The sequence below is a fragment of the Corticium candelabrum genome, chromosome 21, assembly GCF_963422355.1.
Source record: "Corticium candelabrum chromosome 21, ooCorCand1.1, whole genome shotgun sequence".
NCBI lineage: Eukaryota > Metazoa > Porifera > Homoscleromorpha > Homosclerophorida > Plakinidae > Corticium > Corticium candelabrum.
The window spans coordinates 5632838-5654375 of record NC_085105.1 but is presented as its reverse complement, the minus strand read 5'-3'; the positions used below and the strand labels follow the sequence as shown (position 1 = coordinate 5654375).

General features: G+C 43.1%; 1 protein-coding gene across 1 annotated transcript; it reads right to left on the bottom strand.

The window, feature by feature from the left end:
• Nucleotides 1-5013: 5013 nt before the first annotated feature.
• Nucleotides 5014-19153, bottom strand: LOC134196681 (glutathione reductase, mitochondrial-like). Its single transcript, XM_062665894.1, has 6 exons — nt 18949-19153; nt 10145-10230; nt 10004-10073; nt 5904-6045; nt 5787-5841; nt 5014-5718 (listed from the first exon to the last, which is right to left on the bottom strand). The coding sequence occupies exons 1-6, from the start codon at nt 19123-19125 to the stop codon at nt 5541-5543; spliced, it is 708 nt and encodes a 235-aa protein (XP_062521878.1). The 5' UTR covers nt 19126-19153; the 3' UTR covers nt 5014-5540.
• Nucleotides 19154-21538: the final 2385 nt, after the last annotated feature.

Sequence of the window (21538 nt, the reverse complement as noted above, 5' to 3'; positions counted from 1 at the left end):
CTAACTAAACAAACGCAGGTGCTTCATTGTTTTGCAGACGTAACCCAAAGGTCTACAAGACATAGTTGCATGGATATGTCGAATGGTGTTGTGTGATATTTCTTCTCCGATAGATACAGCGCTGATTTGCAAATACGTGGGCGGTGTCTCCCTTACAGGAAACAGAGCGACCGCTAATGAATACAGCCAAACAGTGATCTAGTAATGTGTCGCACCAGCGCAGAAATTTGCAAAAGTATAGTCCAGGTACATTGTTTCCGGTCAGGTGATCTCGACGTGTAATCACACGAGGTAGTCCGCCACGTGATGGCCTAGTGTCGAGGCTAAATAGTGCAGCAGCTGCATGTTCCAGAACCTAAAAGCTAGCAGCTGAGGGTTTAGCATTTCAGTGCTGCCGCATTAGCTAGTCCAGATGTCTGTGCAAACACGCTCCTGAACTGAAACACTAGAGCACAGTCAAGGTCACAACATATCCAAAATCCAGCTCATTTAATATCCTTGAATGCATGGTTGCTCTTGTTGCTGCTGCATTTAGTGATTTTTTTCAGCCTCTCGTATTCAACATTGTCCATCTGAAAAAGAAAGCATTGCATATAGTTCTCTTAACCATGCACGTTTGTGCCATTACTATGCAAGCACTTTCAGTCTGCACAGCAAGAGATGAAAGCTGTTACCTTCAATTCTAAGCAGAGACCATAAACTGGTACGGTAGCTTGGTAGCCTTTCAGGTTTCTGCTGACTGAGGTGCTGCACTCATTAACTAGTAGCTGTCATTACAGTTCGCTGGTTATCATTAGTCTCGCATAGCTGGACCCTTCCCGCCTACATCCTGCCCATGAGAAAGGGTCTGGGGAAGTGCTTTGTATAGGTTTGTTTAGCCTTGAACTTCCAGACCAGAGAGCATGAGAAGAGCACGAACTATAGTCTGGACCAGAATGGCACTAAAATATTTTGGAAATAGCCTTCTAAGCCAATCAGCGTCTTAGAATCGGAATTTTGGTTGTAAATTCTTATTTGGTCTAGCGGTAATTGGTTATGCTAAGTGACTAATGCTGATTACACGTGGGTGAAATCCTCCTGAGCGGTTAAGTGCATGCCAGAGCCATGAATGAAGACTCTGGTGCACGCACGCGTCTTAGTTTCAGTTCAGTTCTTCGATCTTTTCAAGCTTGCAGTGACAGGACATGCATAGTAGCGTCGCCAGTCCATCACCTCTGACAACTGGTCGAGCGGTAGTCTTGCTAGTCGAGCGGTTAGACTAAAGTCCATTCCAACAATAGCTGCAGTGTGGGAAAATTACCAGTCTTGATATCCCGGGCACTTACAAACATGGAACTGATATCTCCCAAACGTACGTGGAGGTGGAGACACTGGTGCATTCTAACAGTCAGACTGATGCTCTAATACGTTGGAACGAGCAGCTTCCGGGATATTACATATGTAGACTCCACCCCAGTCTGACATGGCCCATCCTATTCTAGCTAAAGAGTAGATGTAATCAACTTCATTGTATCCCTTAGAAGTCATTAGACAGCCAATTAGTTCTCAATGACGTCTCCCGAGTCATAAACGAACTCAATTCAGAGTTTTAGGAGACATCCACACCTACTTTTGTCAGTAGCATTTCTGCAGCTATTCTAGAATGCCATCACAAGCATGTACATAAGTGTTTACATTGTCTTTAGCAGACGTCATTGAAGTAGTTATGCTAATTCAATTTCCTATTTTCCCCACTAGATGACGAAGTCCACACACGCACACCACACACAACCAACACACACACACACACACCCACAATTCCCACACTGCACCTATTGTAGAAATGGACTTTAGCTAGCGTTCTGGCAAAGAATCAAAGCGTCATTGTTTCATGCCGTCCACCAAGATATTGCCACAAACATGGCAGACATCTCTTCTTCGTTCTTGAGATCTCATGGCATTACAAATGATATGTTTGCATAATGAAAATCATGGTATCTTTCTATCTCATTATTGAACTAGGTAAAATGACCCTAGTCTGTTAGACTACCATTTAGCATCGCTTTCTGATAAGTACTTCCAAAACCATTTAGTATCGTTTTAGGAGTTCGCGCTCTGGTCTGGAAGTTCAAGGCTAAGGTTTGTTCTGCCACCATCATTATCCCACCACATTCCGGTGGGATAATGACGGCATTCCGGTAGGATAATGACAGCAGCAGAACAAACCTATACAAAGCACTTCCACAGCCCCCCTCTCGCTGGCAGGATGTAGGTGGAAAGGGTCTGGCTACGCTCAATGCTGTAAAGAGGTGCGCAGTAGTCAGTGCTGGTTGTTCAACTGTACTTGATCAAAGTTCTGCAACTTCTGGCAAACCAGACTGTACAGCACTGATCAAGCTGAAGTTTGCTAGCTTCTATCTATTGAAGATCATACATATTCACTTGGCTAAAAGTTCCGTCATGAAACCAAGTTGCTTCCAGTAATTTAGGCATCCCTGGAGCAACAGATAAATCACCAAAATTATTTCAATTCACAAGTCACCAAAAATTCTCAGTGAATATTCGTAGTGTGCACATGGTGGTACTTTTCCCCAGACTTCCTAAGCTGATCAGCCATTTAGAGACAAGACTCGTATTTAATAAGTATCCTGCTCCAACATCTACAGAACCATATCATTGCTGAGCTGCACATATCCAAAAGTATTGGAGAAATATTTTATCATAAGTCCAGTCATACAAATTTCTGGAGCCACTAATTTGTGATGCTCAGTCTGGTTTTAATTTAAGCAAGGTGATTCCACATCTATTCAGTTGACACATCTCATCCAAGAACAGTCTGAGGCTCTTAATGCTGGAACAGTTGGTGTTTCCTTAATCAAATTAATTTAACCAAGGCAATCGATAAAGTGTGGCACAAGGGTCTTCTCATGAAATTATACGCATACCGTACAATGTATCTGAGCAACTTCTTCACTGGCTTCATGACTAACTCTCTGATAGGCAAAAAGAATGAAAACAAATGGTTTTCAATCAAATTAGGTGTAGTTTGTGCTGGTGTTCCGCAAGGTTTGATGATACTCAGTCCTTAGATTTTCAATGCTTATATCAATGATTTTCCATCTTCAGATTTTCGTTAAACTGTCAAAGTCAACCTGTCACCAACGACACCTCTGTGTCTGTGTGTCATACTTTTCTTTCATTTATTATTAAGCTACGCTGCCTTGTGCTATATTAGTAACTGGCTGAACTCATGATAGTTACCTTTGCAATGCCAGCAAATGCAAAGGGATGTTACTGCCTTTAAAATTATCAATTAATTTCTCTTGTTTTGAAAGAAATACCTGTTTCAAGTCATAAACATCTTGGCATCATCCTCTATCATGGCATAATTAAACAGGTCACTCAAATGTGCAATAAGCCACATCGTCTAACTGGTCTTCTTTGTTCTTCAAAACAAATCTCCCTTCTGCTAATCTGCATTCCATTTATGTACCACAATTGTATGCCCTGTTCTAGAACATGCTTCAACAGCTTGGACTGGGCTTTGACCGTCTCTATCTACGCAATTTCAGAATACAGCCACATGGATTGTGACTAGTCTACCAAAGGTCATCTTCAGTATGAAATCTTCACAGTGAAACTGGATGGCCTCTGCCTAGTGTTTAAAGGCAAGTTGCAACACTGTTACAGGTGTTTAATTAATTAATACAAACTATGGTCATGGTTCATCCCTATCATCTACATAACAGTTGCTAAAAAAGAAAAGACTCCATACACAACTACAATACAAGACAATTCCAAACTGATCTACCATAAGCTAGGACGAATGTACTACATAATTATCCTCTATTACTTTGCTTGTATCATGTCACGTGGTTTTTGACAACCCTGATTGGTTGATACAGCGGGTACAAATCGTTTGTACTGTACCCTGGACTGGAATGCGCTGATACCCTCCCGCTGTCAAGGGAAACTCGTATACCCTCCCGTTGCTATGATCAACAGCACAACACAGCTGGTTTCAGTAACACGCAGATGATTTGATAAGCCTCTAATGAGCTACTAAACCGTAAATGCACTTAGACTACATCTAACTACTTACAGTAAACGGTTACTGACAAACAAGAAGTAAGATTTACGTATGCACAACTCTACTTTGAACGCTCAAAAAATGAACGGGAATTCAAACCAACCAATGGCCTTGCATGATACAAATCACTTATCGTATGGGCTAGTCTCGGATATCATTGTTATTGCGCCTCGGGAGAGTGGCAGCTAATACCTCGATAAATACCTCGGCTTCACCTCGGTAATTATCTCGGAATTAGCTGCCACTCCCCTCGGGTAATAACAACGATATCCTCGGCGTGCCCATACGATAACTAATAAATATAATCTCTAATCCTCTCTCCTAGAATCTTTCCATGTTCTCCCCACCAACTCTTAAAGCTTGTGTTTGTTTTTGTCTCAGTAATAACTATGTGTAACTAGAAATTGTATGCTTCGCGCTTGCATTTACTGGAATGGCTTTAGTACTAGCGTTTCCAGCTATTAGGCTGTTACCTGTTTAATACAAATACAATAAATAGAAAAGAACTACAGTGCTAAACCATCCACCGGTGTATGTCATATCTCGTCACGTGATAATGTTTTGCATACTAAGGTAGCCCAACCCACTGACCTCAGCTAAGATTTCCAATGCAAGCGTGTAAACAAAGGGTGCAGTAACTCGTCTCCAGACTTGCCTACTTACAGGTCAGTCGCTTCGTCCAACAAACAGACATGCTGTCATGGACAATGCATTCCCCTTCGCAAATTCCCGTGGAGCACCAAATTTCTGTTGAATGACACTATTGACTGTAGCTGCAACCGCTCAGCCACGTCTTAACAGCACCTTCACTCTCTAGACGCCTGGATGGTTGGCGGGAAACATGAATGTGCAAATGTAGATTAGGCATTGTTTCTAAGTGCTAAACCCTTATGATAAGCAAAGGAATAGATACCACGTACAGGATGGACAACCTAATAGCCGAATTCTCGTAGCAGCTACCAAACAAAGAGAGATGGAGCCTTATGATGACATCACGTTCATCTATTGGTTGATGATGACACCACGTCTCGTGTATTGGTCGGAATAGCTTCATTTGCATCTGAGCTAATCCAATATAAATACAGTCGTACGGTCATCACCAGACTGCTGTACCCTTAGCCCGGATATCCGGGCCTCAGGTAAATACAATATAAAACACAGCTCAAAACACGTTATGTTAGCAGATGTCAATGATAAGTTAGATTGTGTGAACACTTTTTATCCTGTGAACACTTTTTATCATGTGAACACTTTTCATCATGTAAACCATCCATCATACAAGATCAAACATGTCTAGACTACACCATCTTTCTCACTCATCATTCTGGCCCATATGTGCTTCGGTGCAAAGGTCTTTCATGGACCACCTGTCAATTCTAGAGGCACAATGATCCAAAACCTCGTCTTACATGCTTCTAAACAATACAACTACCAGCAGTATAAAATGCTTACAACACATACATAATTTCCTTCAAAAGTAACTCACACCCTTTTGGTGTACACACACAGTCAATGCTATCACCCTTTTTGCAAATGGGCAAACACTCACCTTGTCCCTTCTAATGATTAGAGATACATCCGACCCAAGAGTTTTAAGAATACCTGCTAATTCCACAGCAATGTAACCTGCACCAATTACTGCTGTTTTCCTGAGCAATCAAAATGTATGAAAGTGCATCACAACTACATCAGGAAACAACATCAACAACACCCTAACCTAGGCAAGTCTTCTAGTTCAAAGAATCCATCACTTGTTATTCCCAACTCTGCACCTATAAAATGTGTCTGAGGTAAAACTTCATAATTGTTGAGCACATAGACCAATAGGCAGCACCAGGAAGAGAAGGCACAACAGGATATCCACCAGTGGCTATTGTTATGTGTTTGGCAGTATACTGTTGCCTGCCCACCTCGACAACTGGCCCTTTGTCGGATGGTATAAATCTTGCATGCCCAACAATTTTTGTAACTTTATCCTAAACATCAATTAACAGCAATCATTTTCACACAAAACATCCAAATTGTTATAGTACATTACTCGCTTCTTAAATCTTAGTCTCCCTTTTATATACCTACTAGTAAATGAAGCTGTGTTTACACCGTCGCTTCACATCTACGAGCGTGTGTGTGTGTGTGTATTGTGTGTGTGTGTGTGTGTGTGTGTGTGTTTGTCTGTGTGTGTGTGTGTGTAAGCACGTGCGTGTGTACATACATGTGTGTGTGTGTGTGTGCGCACGCGTGTGTCACGTGTGTATTTATTGTGAATATTAATGTAAATTTTATTAATTTTGTAAATGGCTATTTATTGTCATTATTATTATTAATTCATTAGCTTGTTGCTAGAATGTATAATTCTTTAAAAACACAGGGATGCGTCGACGTGATTAAAGATAATTAACTAAATATTATCAATGTCCCACACTACACTTCGAATTCAGCACAAATGACAGAAGTGACATTGTGTGTGTGTGTGTGTGTGTGTGTGTGTGTGTGTGTGTGTGTGTGTGTATGTGTGTGTGTGTGTGTGTGTGGCACGTGTATATTTAGTGTGAATATTAATGTAATTTTATTAACTTTTGCCTATTTATTGTCATCATCATTATTTATTCATTAGCTTGTTGCTAGAATGTATAATTCTTTGAAAACACAGAGATGCGTCGATGTGATTAAAGATAATTAACTAAATATCATCAATGTCCCTCACTACTCTTCGAATTCAGCACAAGTGACAGAAGTGACGTTGTGTGTGTGTGTGTGTGTGTGTGTGTGTGTGTGTGTGTGTGCACGTGTGTGTGTGTGTGTGTGTGTGTGTGTGTGTGTGTGTGTGTGTGTGTGTATTTATTGTAAATATCAATGTATATTTATTAAATTTTGTTAAATTATTGTCATTATTATTAATTAATCATATTAATCATTAGCTTAATTGATGCTAGAATGTAAACGGCAATTCTTTGAAAACACCTGGATTTATCAATGTGATTAAAGATAATTAACTAAATACCATCAATGTCCCACACTACTTCCAATTCACACAGCTACGCAACTCTTGCACGGAGCGGGCTTGTTATCCACATTATGTCTCAATTCTGCATGTATAGCGCTCTTGTATCACTGGAAGTTAATAAATTAATTAACTATTGAGATGGACTATCAAATTATCATACTTTTATTGAATCGTCGCCATCTTTCTTTCCGCTATTTCGTTGTAGCTAGAGATCGGTGTACGTCTTCTAGCTGCATAGAATATACTGTGAAGCAACATGCATGTACATCTAGCGACCGGATCCAGAAGATATTAATTAAGCAGCGTCAACGTTTCCTATGAATCTTTCTTGCAAGACGACGTCGATCGTTTATCATCAGTCCTACTTAGAATATATTGCTCTCTTGAAGATCGCGGATGACATGTTGGTGGTGCCTATACAACGGTGCCTAGCTAGATGCATGGTCCCATGGGACCTTTGCTTGGCTTCTTGTAGAACGATAAATTCGTTTGTTTTGCGATTCTTTTGTAAAAAGTAACAAACGCGAACAACTATTACCTGATCTTTCCTCTGCGCTTCTCGGTTTGACGACATTTTGACCGTAAAATGAAGGTTTACGACATCTCGGCTTTTCTGTCATAATGCGCGGGATTGTTACGTCACCCATTGTTGGTGTGCCAAAGGTCTGCTGATTGGCTCTACAAATTCCCGAGAGTAATTCACACTGACAAGCTAGTATTACGTCACCTACGTTTTGCGTCCCAAAACGATTGCTGATTGGCTCGACAAAGTCCCCGAGCGTGACACACGCTTACAAGCAAACATAGATACATAGTTACAAACATAGGTACAGACATACCGACAGACAGACCGGAAGTCATGTTAAGTCGCCTATTCCCAAACTGGAAAACATGGGAAAACTCCATAAGGTTTCCTGCCAAGCACATTTTTACTTAGTATCACATCCCAAGCAGTGTATAGCTTGTCAGTAAATCTTTCATTCCTGAATGATAACACATCTTCCATCTCAGTTGCTGAAGAGCCAATTGTGGATGTCACGTGCATTTCTGTACCACATATCAACCTCAGAAAATCTTGTTCTTAAATCCACCAGTAAGCACAACTTGGCATGCTGCATCCTGCAAAGGTCTAATGCCGAATTTAAGTAAGTAAAAACAAATGCAAAGAACTAGGTGCATTAACAGAAAATTGTAAATCTTTCAAATGTTCAGATTTCAACTTATTACACAAATTAAAATTTGTCAAGTGTGCAAGCAAATTTTGAATGATCTGGGTCATGTCATCAAGAAACTACATATGGGTCAAATCGCTTCAAAGAAAATCAGCCATTCAGTTTTACTGAAAACCATTCTTACATCTGCTAAGTGTACAGCATCAATTTGGAAACAAAGTGGCTACAACTGTGGCTGCATCGTTTAAGAAACACAAACTACTCCTACATGGGTTCTGGTTCTCTGACAGAACACACAGATTAGTTTGCCATAATACTGCTTCATAGCACTTCCAACTCACTTCAAAGGACAAGAGTAAAATAGTGCCTAAGCAGCAAAATTTTTGCCCAAGTGAATGCAACTCCCAAATATACAGGTACAGAAAATGTTTGAATGACTTTGTATCATGGCAAAGTTAAACAAGCAGATGAGCATGCAACAATCTAAACATAGTGGGCTTCAGAGAAGTTACTGCAACACTCGGAAAGGATAAACTTTTCTATTTGTTTATCGAAACAAATTTGTTTACCAATTCATTATTCTATCAAACACTCTACTCATTTCATTAATCACAGTTCTAAGAATACTAAAGCTACCACAAAGAAAAAGAAAAGAGCTACAAATGTTGGTAAAGCTAGAGCAGAGTTACAGTAAAACCTTGTAAAATGCCCACGCATGATTCTGCAAATAGTGGTCACATTACTAAACAGGTGGTAGTACAAACAGTGCATGAAACCTCCCTTGAATAAATCCAGGAACACATGTTTATACAACTAAGCCCACAACGATGTAATTCTTTGTTTCTCATCACCCACCAGCATACCTTGCCAGTGCCGCGCCACGTTTGCCTTTATGTCATTATTTCCTTGTGTAGAACATTTGACACATGCGTTAATCGCACGTGGTCAACGGAAATGGTTCTGGTGAATGTGGCTGTCATGAGATCATCCAAAAGTCTCTTCGGTGGACAATGGGTAGGCAGGTGGGTGTGTGGGTGCGTGTGTGGGTGAATGCGTGCGTGGGTGGGTGCATGCATGGGTGTGTGCGTGGGTGCGTGGGTGCGTGCATGGGTGGATGCGTGCGTGGGTGCGTGCATGGGTGGATGCGTGCGTGGGTGAGTGAGTGCGAGGATGAGTGGGTGTGTGCGTGGGTGTGGGTGTGGGTGTGCGTGGGTGGGTGCGTGCGTGGGTGCATGGGTAAGTGTGTGTGTGTGTGTGTGTGTGTGTGTGTGTGTGCGTGGGTGCGTACGTGGGTGGGTGCATGGGCAAGTGTGTGTGTGTGTGTGTGTGTGTGTGTGTGTGTGTGTGTGTGCACGCGTGCATGTATTCAATTATCAACCTCCTGTGTGTGTGTGTGTGTGTGTGTGTGTGTGTGTGCACGTGTGTACACGTGCGTGTGCATGTGTGTGTGTGTGTGTGTGTGTGTGTGTGTGTGTGTGTGTGTGTGTGCGCACATGTGTACACGTGCGTGTGTGCGTGTGCATGTGCATGCGTGCGTGTGCATGTGTGTGTGTGTGTGTGTGTGTGTGTGTGTGTGTGTGTGTGTGTGTGTGTGTGTGTGTGTGTGTGTGTGTGTGTGTGTGTGTGTGTACCATGCAATGCTAAACACACAAAAGCATTTGTTTGGAAAATGAGTAAATTATGTGTAGTGTACGTTAACTTAACTCTCAAAATAAAGAAACATGCCCATGAACATATCCACAAATGTACACATGTGACCTTCTCCACGTTTCTGTCATAAATGGCATTCAATCTCTTTATATAATCGTCCCTTGCTTTCTTGATCACTCTAGTCAAGCCAACACATTTACAACATTCTCAAACATCACTAACACAACTGAATAAAAGAACACATCTTACGGCCAGCTAAAATCATGTGTAACAGTAAACCCATAGCCTTTCATGTCATGGAGGGCCTCAGCTTGGCTAGCCGTGTAAAACATTACCTGCAATATGCAACATTTTCATTAAAACCATACACTTAGTCAAGGTCAAAAGTTATCGAACACATCATCATTTTCACACTTGAAGTGCATCAAACCACATTCAATCCACTTTGTGGCAGATGTGAATTAGATGAGCAGTCAATGTGCATTGACCCATTTCACACTAGAAAAATGCAACCCACGTAAACGTAGTAGAAACACGCCTACTGGTGTAACCTACGTTATAACCAGCGGTCGTCATGGCTCAGGCAGTGGAGTAGCCAGGATAATTTTTTAACCAAAAGCAAGTTGATAAATCTTGCAATTGATATAAATTTGAAAATTAATATCTAGAATTTGTTTTAGTGTGCACAATGACATTGAAGATAAATTGCAGCTTACATTATCAACAACTGAAACAAACAAAGATAGTGCATGAGCAGTCTCTGTCTGCGCTGCCAAGTTAGCTTCTTAAACAACATTTTGAATGAAGAAGCACTATACCAGGAATTTCCAAAACAGCACCCAGGGCCGCAATACATAAAACAGGATTTTTATGGAGAAAAAAATTAGTTTCAAATAAGTTCCCGGGTGCTTCAACAAAAATTATGGAAATTGACTTGAGTACATGCACCACAGAGTAGCCAAGTGTGAGGCCTGTCCTTCCTGCATACTTATACCCCGTTTACACAAGCACTTGTAATCAGGCCAGCCCGTGCTGGCTCGGTTTCTATGGTACGTGTAAACGTGGGCCGAGCTGTGCCAGCTCAGATCGGTATTTATAGCCGGGCCAGCATGGGCCAGCATGGGCCAGCACGGGCTGGCTCGGGTCAAGTGCTGGAAACAAGCCGCGCATGCTTATTTGGTAGTCTCGCATAGCCAGACCCCTTTCTGCCGCGTCATACTTCCGGGCGAAAATGGTACAAATAGCGTGGAACGAGACGAAGAGTCTGTCTTATCCATTTATGGAGCGACCAAGGTGAGCAAGAAGTTTAGCTTTTGAACTCCGTTGCTGCATGAATGAGTAGGGTTGTCAAGATGCCTTCATATATATATATATATATATAGGCAAATTCTTCATTGTTGCCTTGCTGTGATCGTCTGCTATGTGCCAAATATCTTTGTTGTCCAGTCCGTGGAAAGACAGAAGGCTTTGGTATTCCAACAAATGTATTTGGGGACGTCGTAGTAGCTCTGGGTGAGGTAGATACAATTGCAGTTGCGGTTTCTGGACAAGGAAAAGTATTCCTCGATAGGTTTCATGACTGCTGTCTATTTTGATATCGTCAAACACCACCACCTTGCTAGGGTCACCATCCAGTTCCTCGACGGATATCACCTCCTCCAGTTCAAGCATTTGGAATTTTCCATCCACTCCCTCGGTCTCCAGAAATCATAGAAGTGCTGTAGCAGTTTGTCTTGATCAGGCTTGATGGTGTAGAGTGATCAACTTGTTGGGCTTCATCCACCTCATCAACATGCTACACAACAATGTCGTCTTTCCACATCCCGTAAGCCCTACCATAAGGTAATGACAGTCGAGAAGTAGAAAATGCCAATCGTCTCTAGGCTAGCTACGATGTCCATCATTAAAATTTGATGAGATCCATTTTATATAATCTTTATATATAGTGACTATATAATGTCAGTAAACAAGTTTGGAACAAACAGGAAGATCGACGACTTGCTGCAAATCATCCGGGACGTCGAGTTGTTAAAATCTGCGTCTGACTGGGAGCAGAGTTTGCGAGAGAAAATGAAAGTTGATAACGGGTGACCATCAGAATATCGATGAATTGTTGGAGGAATCAGACCCGGTTACAACAACATTGTCCACTGTGGAAGAAAACCATCAGAATATCGATAAATTTCTGAAAGCAGTGAATCAGAATATTCTGGCTATAGAGACCAACCAAAGCTCGCCCGCCAAAATTCGACAAGCTTGGAGGTGTTGAATGAGACCGTGTGTAAGCTTGATGTCGATGTAGGCAAAATTCGAAAAGATTGAGGTGTTGGATAAGGCCGTGAGTAAGCTTGGTATCGATGTAGGCAACAACCAAAATCAATCAAGAATTGGTGGTGTTGCATGGGACGATAAACTAGTCAAGGTGGCCAATGATACCAATTACACTGAGACCAATAAGTGGATTATCTAACCTCATATATAGAGATGATTCCAGCAATCAATTTCAATCACATCGACGACGATCTGTCAGAGAGTGACATCCGTATGCTCACCCAGCTGTACCTCACCTACCACAACAGATGTTGGTGTTATAGAAAAATGTTTAGGTCCTTGAAACGCAAAGACTTGGCGCTCCACGTGACCTCGGCCAGGTTGGGGGCCGTGGGAGCCACAGTACGTGTCTTTGTAAATCTCATCGCACTCAATGTGGTCAGGTTGGGTGCGGTTCTGCATGCGGTGACCCTAAAGAAGAATTATCCCAAGAAGGTGGAGGCCTGTCAATTTGCCTACACTTGCTACCAGAAAGAGTTGAGCACATTGAAAGGATGTCTTCAAGGAAAAGAGTTCCACAAGGATATTCTGCTCTTAGAACTCAACCGATTGGACGACCTCGTCACCGATATGTGTCTTCCCACTCTGGATGAGCTAAGCAGAAACTATTATAAAAAGTTCAAAGTCGACTTTCCAGGACCTTGTTCAGATGTGGCAACACCACCCGTTGTGCATGAGACTTTAATATAAGTTTTTATATACCCATATATACCAGTCATGACCGTGTCACCATACAAGAAGGTGCGACCCTGGTCTGAAGACCTGCAGCTTGGGTGATGAAAGACTTTCTTCGGTCGTGGCAGATGGATGTCGGTAGTTGCGGTAATCTAGAATTGTTTCTAGATGGGATGTATTCACAGATACATGATAAATTCACCAAAGAGCTGTCCGAATTGAACGCATTGTCTTTCAAACTCACAGTCAAACTATAACTGCAAATGGACAACGATATGATTCATCTGTCGCTATGTCGCAGACGGATGATCGTCTTGGATGTTCCCGATATTGAGGAGACTCTACATACTATTTTTCCTCAACTCCAAGACAATCTTTTGAACTGAATTCATAGAGGATGGGTTGTCGATGGTATCAAGTATCTTTGGCTTGATATCGGTTAGACTATGTCTGAGTGTCCATAGGCTAGAGTGTGGATCCCATCATCACAAATGTACCGTTTGGTATCCAGAGGAGACAGTGACATCTTGTTCTGATGCACTCCATAGATGTGATAACCCACGCTTCGCAGCAAGTTCATACTGTGGTGGAATGTCTTTCCGGACAGTGCTTCCTTGTACTGTTCGTTTCGTAGCTGCTTCTTCACTACACACTTTTTCACTCCTTTAGCTTTCTTGATCAAGGTGGTCTCGGCTTCGATCGAGTACATCTTCGGTCGAAGTCCTACATATTCAACTATGAAAACGCCAGCACATTCATCTATCCTTTTCCCCAATACCTTCTTATTTTTTACGTCGCGGAGTGGTTGATCTTTGGGGTAATTGCTTGTATCGTAGAGATCGGCTTGGCTGACCATTTCTGCATACACGTCTCTGGTGTGAATCTCAAGTAGTAGACTGTCTGTGTCTGTGTACAACAACTCGCAGAGATCTCCGTACTCCTTCTTCAGCTGGTTGTAGTAGAAGTCGTCCATCAATTGCTTCGAGAGTTCAAGGATGCTCATACCCACATAGGCGGGATGGTTTAACAAGATCCTTTTCTTGTTCATGTGGAGTGCGGCGAGCCCATCGCAAAAGATAACGCTGCGTTTGAAGGATGGGTCGGCGATCAGCTTGTGCAATCTGTTCCCCTCACATGATCGTACAAGTTTGACGTCTTGACATTTTCTTAGATTTTCCATTGTCTTGGCAAAGACCGAGTTGTTGAGGAGTTTGAACAGATCTTTTTCAAAGTTGCAGGTGGCCGGTTTGCAAGTTCAGTGTTCTTGTGGATGTAGGAGGCCACCCAATAAGATTGATTGAAGTGAAGCACACGGTGGATCTTGGTCAGCTTCATACCTAGAGACAAGTACAGTTGTAGGTTCCTATATTGGAAAACGTACTTGGTCTTGTTTTGAAGATTGAGTACCAACTTATCTACTTCATTCGATTCACTCCCACAAATACCCTGAAGTAGGTCTCATTGGTAGTCCGACATCCATTCTTTTGGAACCTCCAGACGTTCGGGTGCTGGCGGATAGGCGTTGTGTTTGTGGTGTAAATTTGATGGATAATCTAGATCGACTTCTAGTATGTATCCCTTGTCACTTTTAACTGGATGATCTAGTATCGTTTGTATGCTCGGTGGATCCACCCACTCAAATCCTTCCGTGGGTCGAGGTTGTGACATTGCCCATCCGTATAGGTTGTTCACATCTAGATTCTGGATGTAGATGGTGGGCTTGTCGGAATTGTGGTCTTTGACATAATGATTGTTGGCTTTGGCGTATCATCGAGAGACCATCGATATGCCACCTCGCATACCTTTTTCAACAAATAAATGCATGTCATAGTCGGTCAAGAGTTCGAGCTCTACTCCCGAGTGCTTCAACAACACATCCCACGAAAGCCCTGGACTTGTGTAGTAGTGAGCTGGATCGTGTTGGTAGGTCTCCATACATGTCTTTCTAAAGTTCTCGAAGGCATTGGCCAATAGTAGTACATCCGTACGCAAATACAAATCGTGATAGTCGCCCATGGTCTTACTTTTGAAGGTCGACCATACCTTCTGCGCGTGGTTGTAATCTCCATCAGTGATCCTTTCATCGTTCAATGGGCTGTAGAAGGCATCTCGAGGTGGTAGTTTGGCTTCGTAGAATCGTGCCCAATCATCCATGTGCTCGTATGGATAGATGCCTTTCTCAAGAGTAGGTTGTACTCTTCGTCATCAGGCTCATACTCTAGACATGGCTTGCATCAATAGATGACTGTCGTATCTGCAAAGATTATGGAAGACCATGGGAAAGGTTGTAGACAGTCTGAGTTTGAGATTGCATTGGTTGTGGGCTGCACCTCGACATCGTCCCGTGATGTGACAGTGGTCTTTGACAAAATCGTGAAGACTCAAAGTCTGCATAGATGATGTAAGGGACTTTGAGTTGGTTTTGGTAATTCTGGAAGATGACTTTGTTCTTGCCTTTTTCAGGCATCTCTACTCAAATGGCGCGATATCCGATACCTCAGCAGTCGGGTTTGTGTTGTTCGAGAAGGTCTTGTTGCTTGCATCCGTGTAGACAGCGTTCGCAAGAAATATACGATGAGTATCCTTGCTTTGATCGTTGAGTAGGTGGTTGAGATTTTTGATCTAGGTGTAGTGTTGTTCGAGTCCTTTGCCTAAGAGAAGGAGGTTGATCCTAATGGGTGAGTCAGACTTTGATAACTTGAGTGGGTAGACACCTTTGTCCCATCTGAAGACGTTCACAGCGAGTCTGGGGTTTTCCTTCCTCACGAGATCAATCTGTTTGATGGGAGTTGGTTCTTGAATACCATTCCAATACAGTCCATTGTCTGCTGGGTATTTGCTGGGTCAATCAGTGAGGTCACGTGCGGGGAAGAGTGCCGAACGCAGAGCCCATCATAAGCAGCTGTCGTCTTTGTTTTGACATTGATGACAGACTTTTTGTTTTGCACTTCTTTGGGAGTGGGACATAAGAGCCACCGTGGATTGGTTGGTATCGTGCAATGTGGAGTTGAAATCATGTCCGCTGTCCATCCGCTTCCTTCGTTGGTGAACCATTCCAGTGTTTCCAACATGTGTTGCAATCTTCTCTCCAACAATTTTGAGATCTCATCGGCTGTAAGAAGAGGCTCCATATTACTTCTAAGTGTGAGTTCATTCCAATTGTCGAGTCCTTTGGTTGTCTGTTTGTAAAGACGAATTTCCAGAAGCAGTTGGAATTTCACACCGTTCAGTGATAGGATCTCTTCCACGAGCTTGTGATGATGAATTTGTGAACTTGCGCTTGTCAGAAAGGATTGAGGGTCGTGTTGATCCTCTGGCACGTCCATCTGCCAACCTCAAAGAAAATTACCTACAGAGTGAGGCATGTGTTTCCACACGGTTGGTGTGTGTTTCACACGCGGAGTAAGTCTCACACGTGGAGCTAGAGTGGGTTTCACACGTGGAGCTGGACTGGGCCTCACACGTGGAGCGGGATGGGTTTAACACGTGGAGCTGGACACATGAAGTGGTAACAACCACTGGTAGAGATGTCTCCTCTGTGAAGGGGATAGCATTCATATACGTTTCCAAGGATATGTCCTTGGTGAAACTTGCCAGCTTTCAAATAACATGATCCATTGCTGTGCTATATTATAGAATAGTTATTTCTCCAATAGGGCGCAATTTCTTGACACTTCAAGAGACTGCCACACAAACGTGCTTATATACATATATATATACATATATATATATATATATATATATATATATATATATATATATATAATGTTATATTATTTTTCTAATGGAATACAATTCGTTAGCAGTCTTTATAGAGAATATCACAAAAACGTGCTTAGAGAGTGTACTTCTATCACCAAAGACAGAATGATGCTAGCTTCACGGTGCACTGCTTTTATAGTTGACTCATGCACATGATGAGCATGTAGGATTTCCCAAATTTCCCCAGTTTTTCCAAAAATTTCCCAAATTCCCCAGTTTTTCCGGGAATTCCCCATGACCAGTTTTGACAGGATCAAGTTCACCTGGAGTAAACTTCACTATTTATAGGCACAAAGTTCAGTTGACTGAACTTTACTATTTATAGACAATGTTCACCTTGAGTGAACTTTTTAAAATATTCTTTTTATTTTTTATAGACACAAGTTCACCTCGAAAGTGAAAAGACAGGTGGTCAGGGTGGGAATTGAACCCACATCTCCCGCATCGGCGCTAAGTATGTTATACCATTACACCAGGGAGCATACCACGCGTGTGAGCTTTACTGATACTCAAGTGTCACTACACGATGCCTAAGAATTAAAATTCCGCTGCTAGTGAAGCTAAAAAACGAGACTCTGGGAGTTACGGTTTCTCAATTGACCCACTATAGCTCACCAGATATCTTGCATGAAATAGAAAACTTCTGGGCGGTCATCAAGTGGAGAGTTAAGCTTCATAGGCCTCAAAACGTTAATGAACTGGAAGACACAATCCAAGCAGAGTTGCACTTGCTCACGCCTTGTGATCTGTTGCTGTACATTGAACGCACGTCTAGCCAAATGAGCCTTTGTCTAGAACTATGCTAGCAAAGAAAATGCCATCAAAAAATGAAAGGAGGACTCAAGTTACTGATACGCACTTCTGAGTTTCCAAAAGTCTAGCAAATCTACAAGCATACACAACGTTCTCTTCTATCTAAAGAACATACGTGACCTGAAAACGGATGCGTTTCTGTTCACACTACCCATGGCCACGCCTCCAAGCAGAATGTGTCAATAGTTTTGACAAGGACTGTATATATATAGAGAGAGGTGTGACATAGTTGAAATGCTCGTCCAATGTTTTCGAACACTGTCTCAATGTCTTCATGCGTCTCGAGTGCCGAGTGGAGGTGTGCGCCCTCGACTTGGGAAGATACCAGATAGGCTAGATATGTACATACATCAGACTGACAAACAGGAAATAGTCGGTGGACCAATCAAATAGATGGGGAAAAAAAGCTGGACCACTAGTATAAATATGGAAAAAGCTGGACCAAAACCGGAAGTGGTCCAGAAACAATGCTCTATATACTACTAATAGCAACACTAAATGTTCGTAAAATGAATCAGTCTCCAGCAGATATAATATACAATTCATTCCGTGGACAACATTCTCGAGGAGAAGCAAATTTTAGTATGTCAAATGGATGACAAATTCATTGTTCTCCCCAGGATCTTTTGGCCCGCTCTGCTTTATTCTAAGCAACTAAACTATTAGGTAAAGTAGATCATCCAGATGCCCAAGACTTGAGGATCTCGAAGTAAGCTTATTAATTTAATTAACTACGACAGCGGGTTTCATCTAATTGTGCAGAACACTAACACTTTACACCCACACAGGCAGCCTTAAACCACATTTTCGCAGCTGGTGTTCATGTGCAAGTAGGTATACATGTCAGCGAAGTGCACGTGTCATGTCAGCATCGTAGAGAACTACTGAGTCTTTCTTCACGAGCAACGCTGTCGAAGATAGGAACACTTGCATTGTTGAAAAACGAGCGGCAACTGATGAAGCTCCTTGCATTGTGTAAAGTGGGCATGGCATTGGGGTAATGCACCCACTTCACGGAGTATCCTGCTCTGCCTTTTAAGATTTCTGGGAGAAACACTGGGATGTTCTGTCAATCACAAAGTCAACGCCAAATCCAGATGGCAGATACACCTCAACACAAAAGTTCGTGACTACCCACTCTGTCTGACAGGCATGTATGCACTAACACTACACACACACACACACACACACACACACACACACACACACACACACACACACACACACACACACACACACACACACACACACACACACACACACACACACCAAAAGCTCGATGAAGAGCCATATAGGACCACGCCCATTTCTATTGTGCGACCTAGATTAGAAGCCTCGCTACGCTCGGCAATTAATACGCATTCAAATGCACTTTGGAGTGTAGTGTGAAAAGTACCAAGTACATCAACACCAACTAAGGAGTATGAGGAGTATGATTTGCGGAGCTACACGTGCTTGACTTTGAAGAGTACCTTTTTAGGAACGCAGCCAACATTGACACAAGTCCCTCCAATCCTTCCGTGCTCGATCACGGCTGTCTTCGCATCGAAACGAGATGCTCTTCTTGCACTGGCCAAGCCACCAGAACCACCGCCAATAACCAGGTAATCGTACTGAAGAGCTGTGGCCATGTTGCGAACGTTTCTCATACGGGCAACAATAGGGCGTACAAGCAGTTCCGATTCATACACCCGTATAATTCTCGCGTGCGCTAATAAGCGACGCAGTCACAAAACGCGGTAAACAACGAGTAATAGTCTATGATCAGTAGGCTAAAAAAATTCGGGGTAATTCCGCACACTTTTTAGTTAGGTGACCCGTATCTTCTGCAAGAGATTTCTTCCCGCGTTTACCTGCAGCTGCGTACGTACGGTTTCTTCGTTTGTTACTGTAGAGCGACGCCCCTGTTATCGGACACCATCAATCATCGGACAGCCGTGCAAGTAGTAAACGAAGTAAGACTGAGCTTTCCTAGAGCCCACAGTAAGAAGGATTAGTAAAGACTGTGATTCCAGACGTGGGACTTCGAAAGGCTTAAAACGGTTATGCTAGGACGGTAAACGTGATCCTTCTCTGGGACACCGTTCATCGGACACAACCATCATTCACCGGACACGACCTCCCCCATAAAAACGCAAAGACAATTCTGCAACTTCGCACCTGAGATAGGTTTATAGGTGACTAGCTAACACAACAACACTATCACTGTACGTGTACTCTCCAGGAGAGATAGCGCACGCTCATTGAGTCGAGGTAACGCCCCTTTCGTCGGACAGTCGTTTTGTCTTTGCAGCGGCAGTCTGCAGGTAATAATGTCATGAGAGAGGGTTGGAAGGAAATATCGTACGGCCCCAATTCGTTTGACCTTAATTTGACTCAGCAACGGTTAATAGCGGAAACCGCTGAATGTTCTCTGCTGACAAGCTCACTCTGTTGGCATCTACTAGCCTTCCGGTACTGTCTAGTCTTACCAGCGTAAGAATTTGAACTCCTGAGTGTCTTGCAGCACAACTGCACAGGCTTGATGCACACGGATGTAGCAGACGAATCACGTCATCCATGTTCTAGCTTGCAGTGGGCACATTCTCCCAACTCGCACAGGAACAGCCCATGCTTTCCTTTCAAGGTCCCTAAATTGTTACTTGGCTCTGAATAGGACGTTTGCAGGTGTTTCTATCTCAGTTTGATATCTACCATTGCCTGACCTTGCACTAGCCTCGGCCTCCCAGACCCGTGTAGCGCCAATACAAAATCGTCCTTCACGGGTCTGGGATGGTACCGCCTCTTCTCAATATATTGCGGTTGGTCCTAGGACCAGTATTAGTGTTCAGTTTCATAATGCATACCTTCCCAATTACAGCTGTAATCAACGAAGACATCTCATGCATATCTGCTGTCTACCAAAGACTACACTGTACACAAACGACGACTTGTAGTGCGCTCTTCACGCAAACTCACATCCCTACACGTCGTGGTTTGTATTCTGCACCTGTCAACGGCAGTAACGACACCTAGTAGAGCCGTTTGTTCGAACCAATGCTCCGACATCTACACTAGCCAGCCAGCCGCATTCTCAACGACTTCATGATCACGTCCACTACACAGAGTCTTGCGGAGAATTCACGGCGAAGTTTTGTCGCGATTTCGCGGCAAGTCGCATCGAATCCGGACGATCGAGTCACAGCGGATGCGCGCATCGCGAATTTTCATCGCGAATTCGGAACTCCACGCGCGACTAGCAGCTACTCGCAGCGGATTCACGGCGATCAGACACATGCCGATCGCGTCCGCGGCACCAGTAGTAAAAGACAGTGCTTTCTAACGTCCCGTTCGCGTTCCCTACTAACACACAAATGATAAAACCGTAGCTACTGTAAACACAAAGGTACCCGTGCAGCAGGATGCGACACGATGTTCTAGCGCGACACGTCTTCGTCGTTGTTGTATTACGGCCGTAATTGGAAAGGTATGCATTTATGAAACTGAACACTAATGCTGGTCCTAGGACCAACTGCAATATATTGAGAAGAGGCGGTACCATCCCAGACCCGTGGAGGACGATTTTGTATCGGCGCTACACGGGTTTGGGAGACCGAGGCTAACCTTGCACTGTCACGAAGTGCAGCACGTCATCGTTGGTACAACCAGCTGTACCGAATGCAGGAACTTTGTTCATTATCAGAGCAGCTAGAACCTTCACCCCTGCTTCTCCTAGGTAAAGCTGAATTAGATAACGTCAAGTCGTTGTCAACGCGCGCTGCGCAGCGATCGACTTTCTTTGTAAAGGGTAAAAGAGCGTTTTAGCACTTCAATCCTGCCCTCTCATCGGTTTCGGTTGTCGTCTTTTTTGTTGAACGGCTAGTTCGTTCAAGCAACATCTTTTACACGTCCTAGAGGGGGCCTGGTTGTAGGAGGAATGACTCAGAATTGCCACCAAGCACTCTAGGCAAGTGTTCTGCGTTCCGCAGCGTTTCAGATAGCTGAATTTAATCAACTGCAGTTATTTGAAACCTAGAGCTGTTGCTGAGAAGGTAGGAAGGCAAGAAAATGGGTGTCCGACGA

What these genes read in the sequence shown, in the direction of transcription:
- LOC134196681 (XM_062665894.1), bottom strand. Translation starts at nt 19,125, where the DNA reads ATGAGAAACGTTCGCAACATGGCCACAGCTCTTCAGTACGATTACCTG. An exon ending in ATGACAGAAACGTGGAGAAG is followed by an intron (nt 6,046 to 10,003) that starts GTCACATGTGTA and finishes ATTGATGTTTAG; the next exon opens with GATAAAGTTACAAAAATTGT. An exon ending in GAACTAGAAGACTTGCCTAG is followed by an intron (nt 5,719 to 5,786) that starts GTTAGGGTGTTG and finishes TTGATTGCTCAG; the next exon opens with GAAAACAGCAGTAATTGGTG.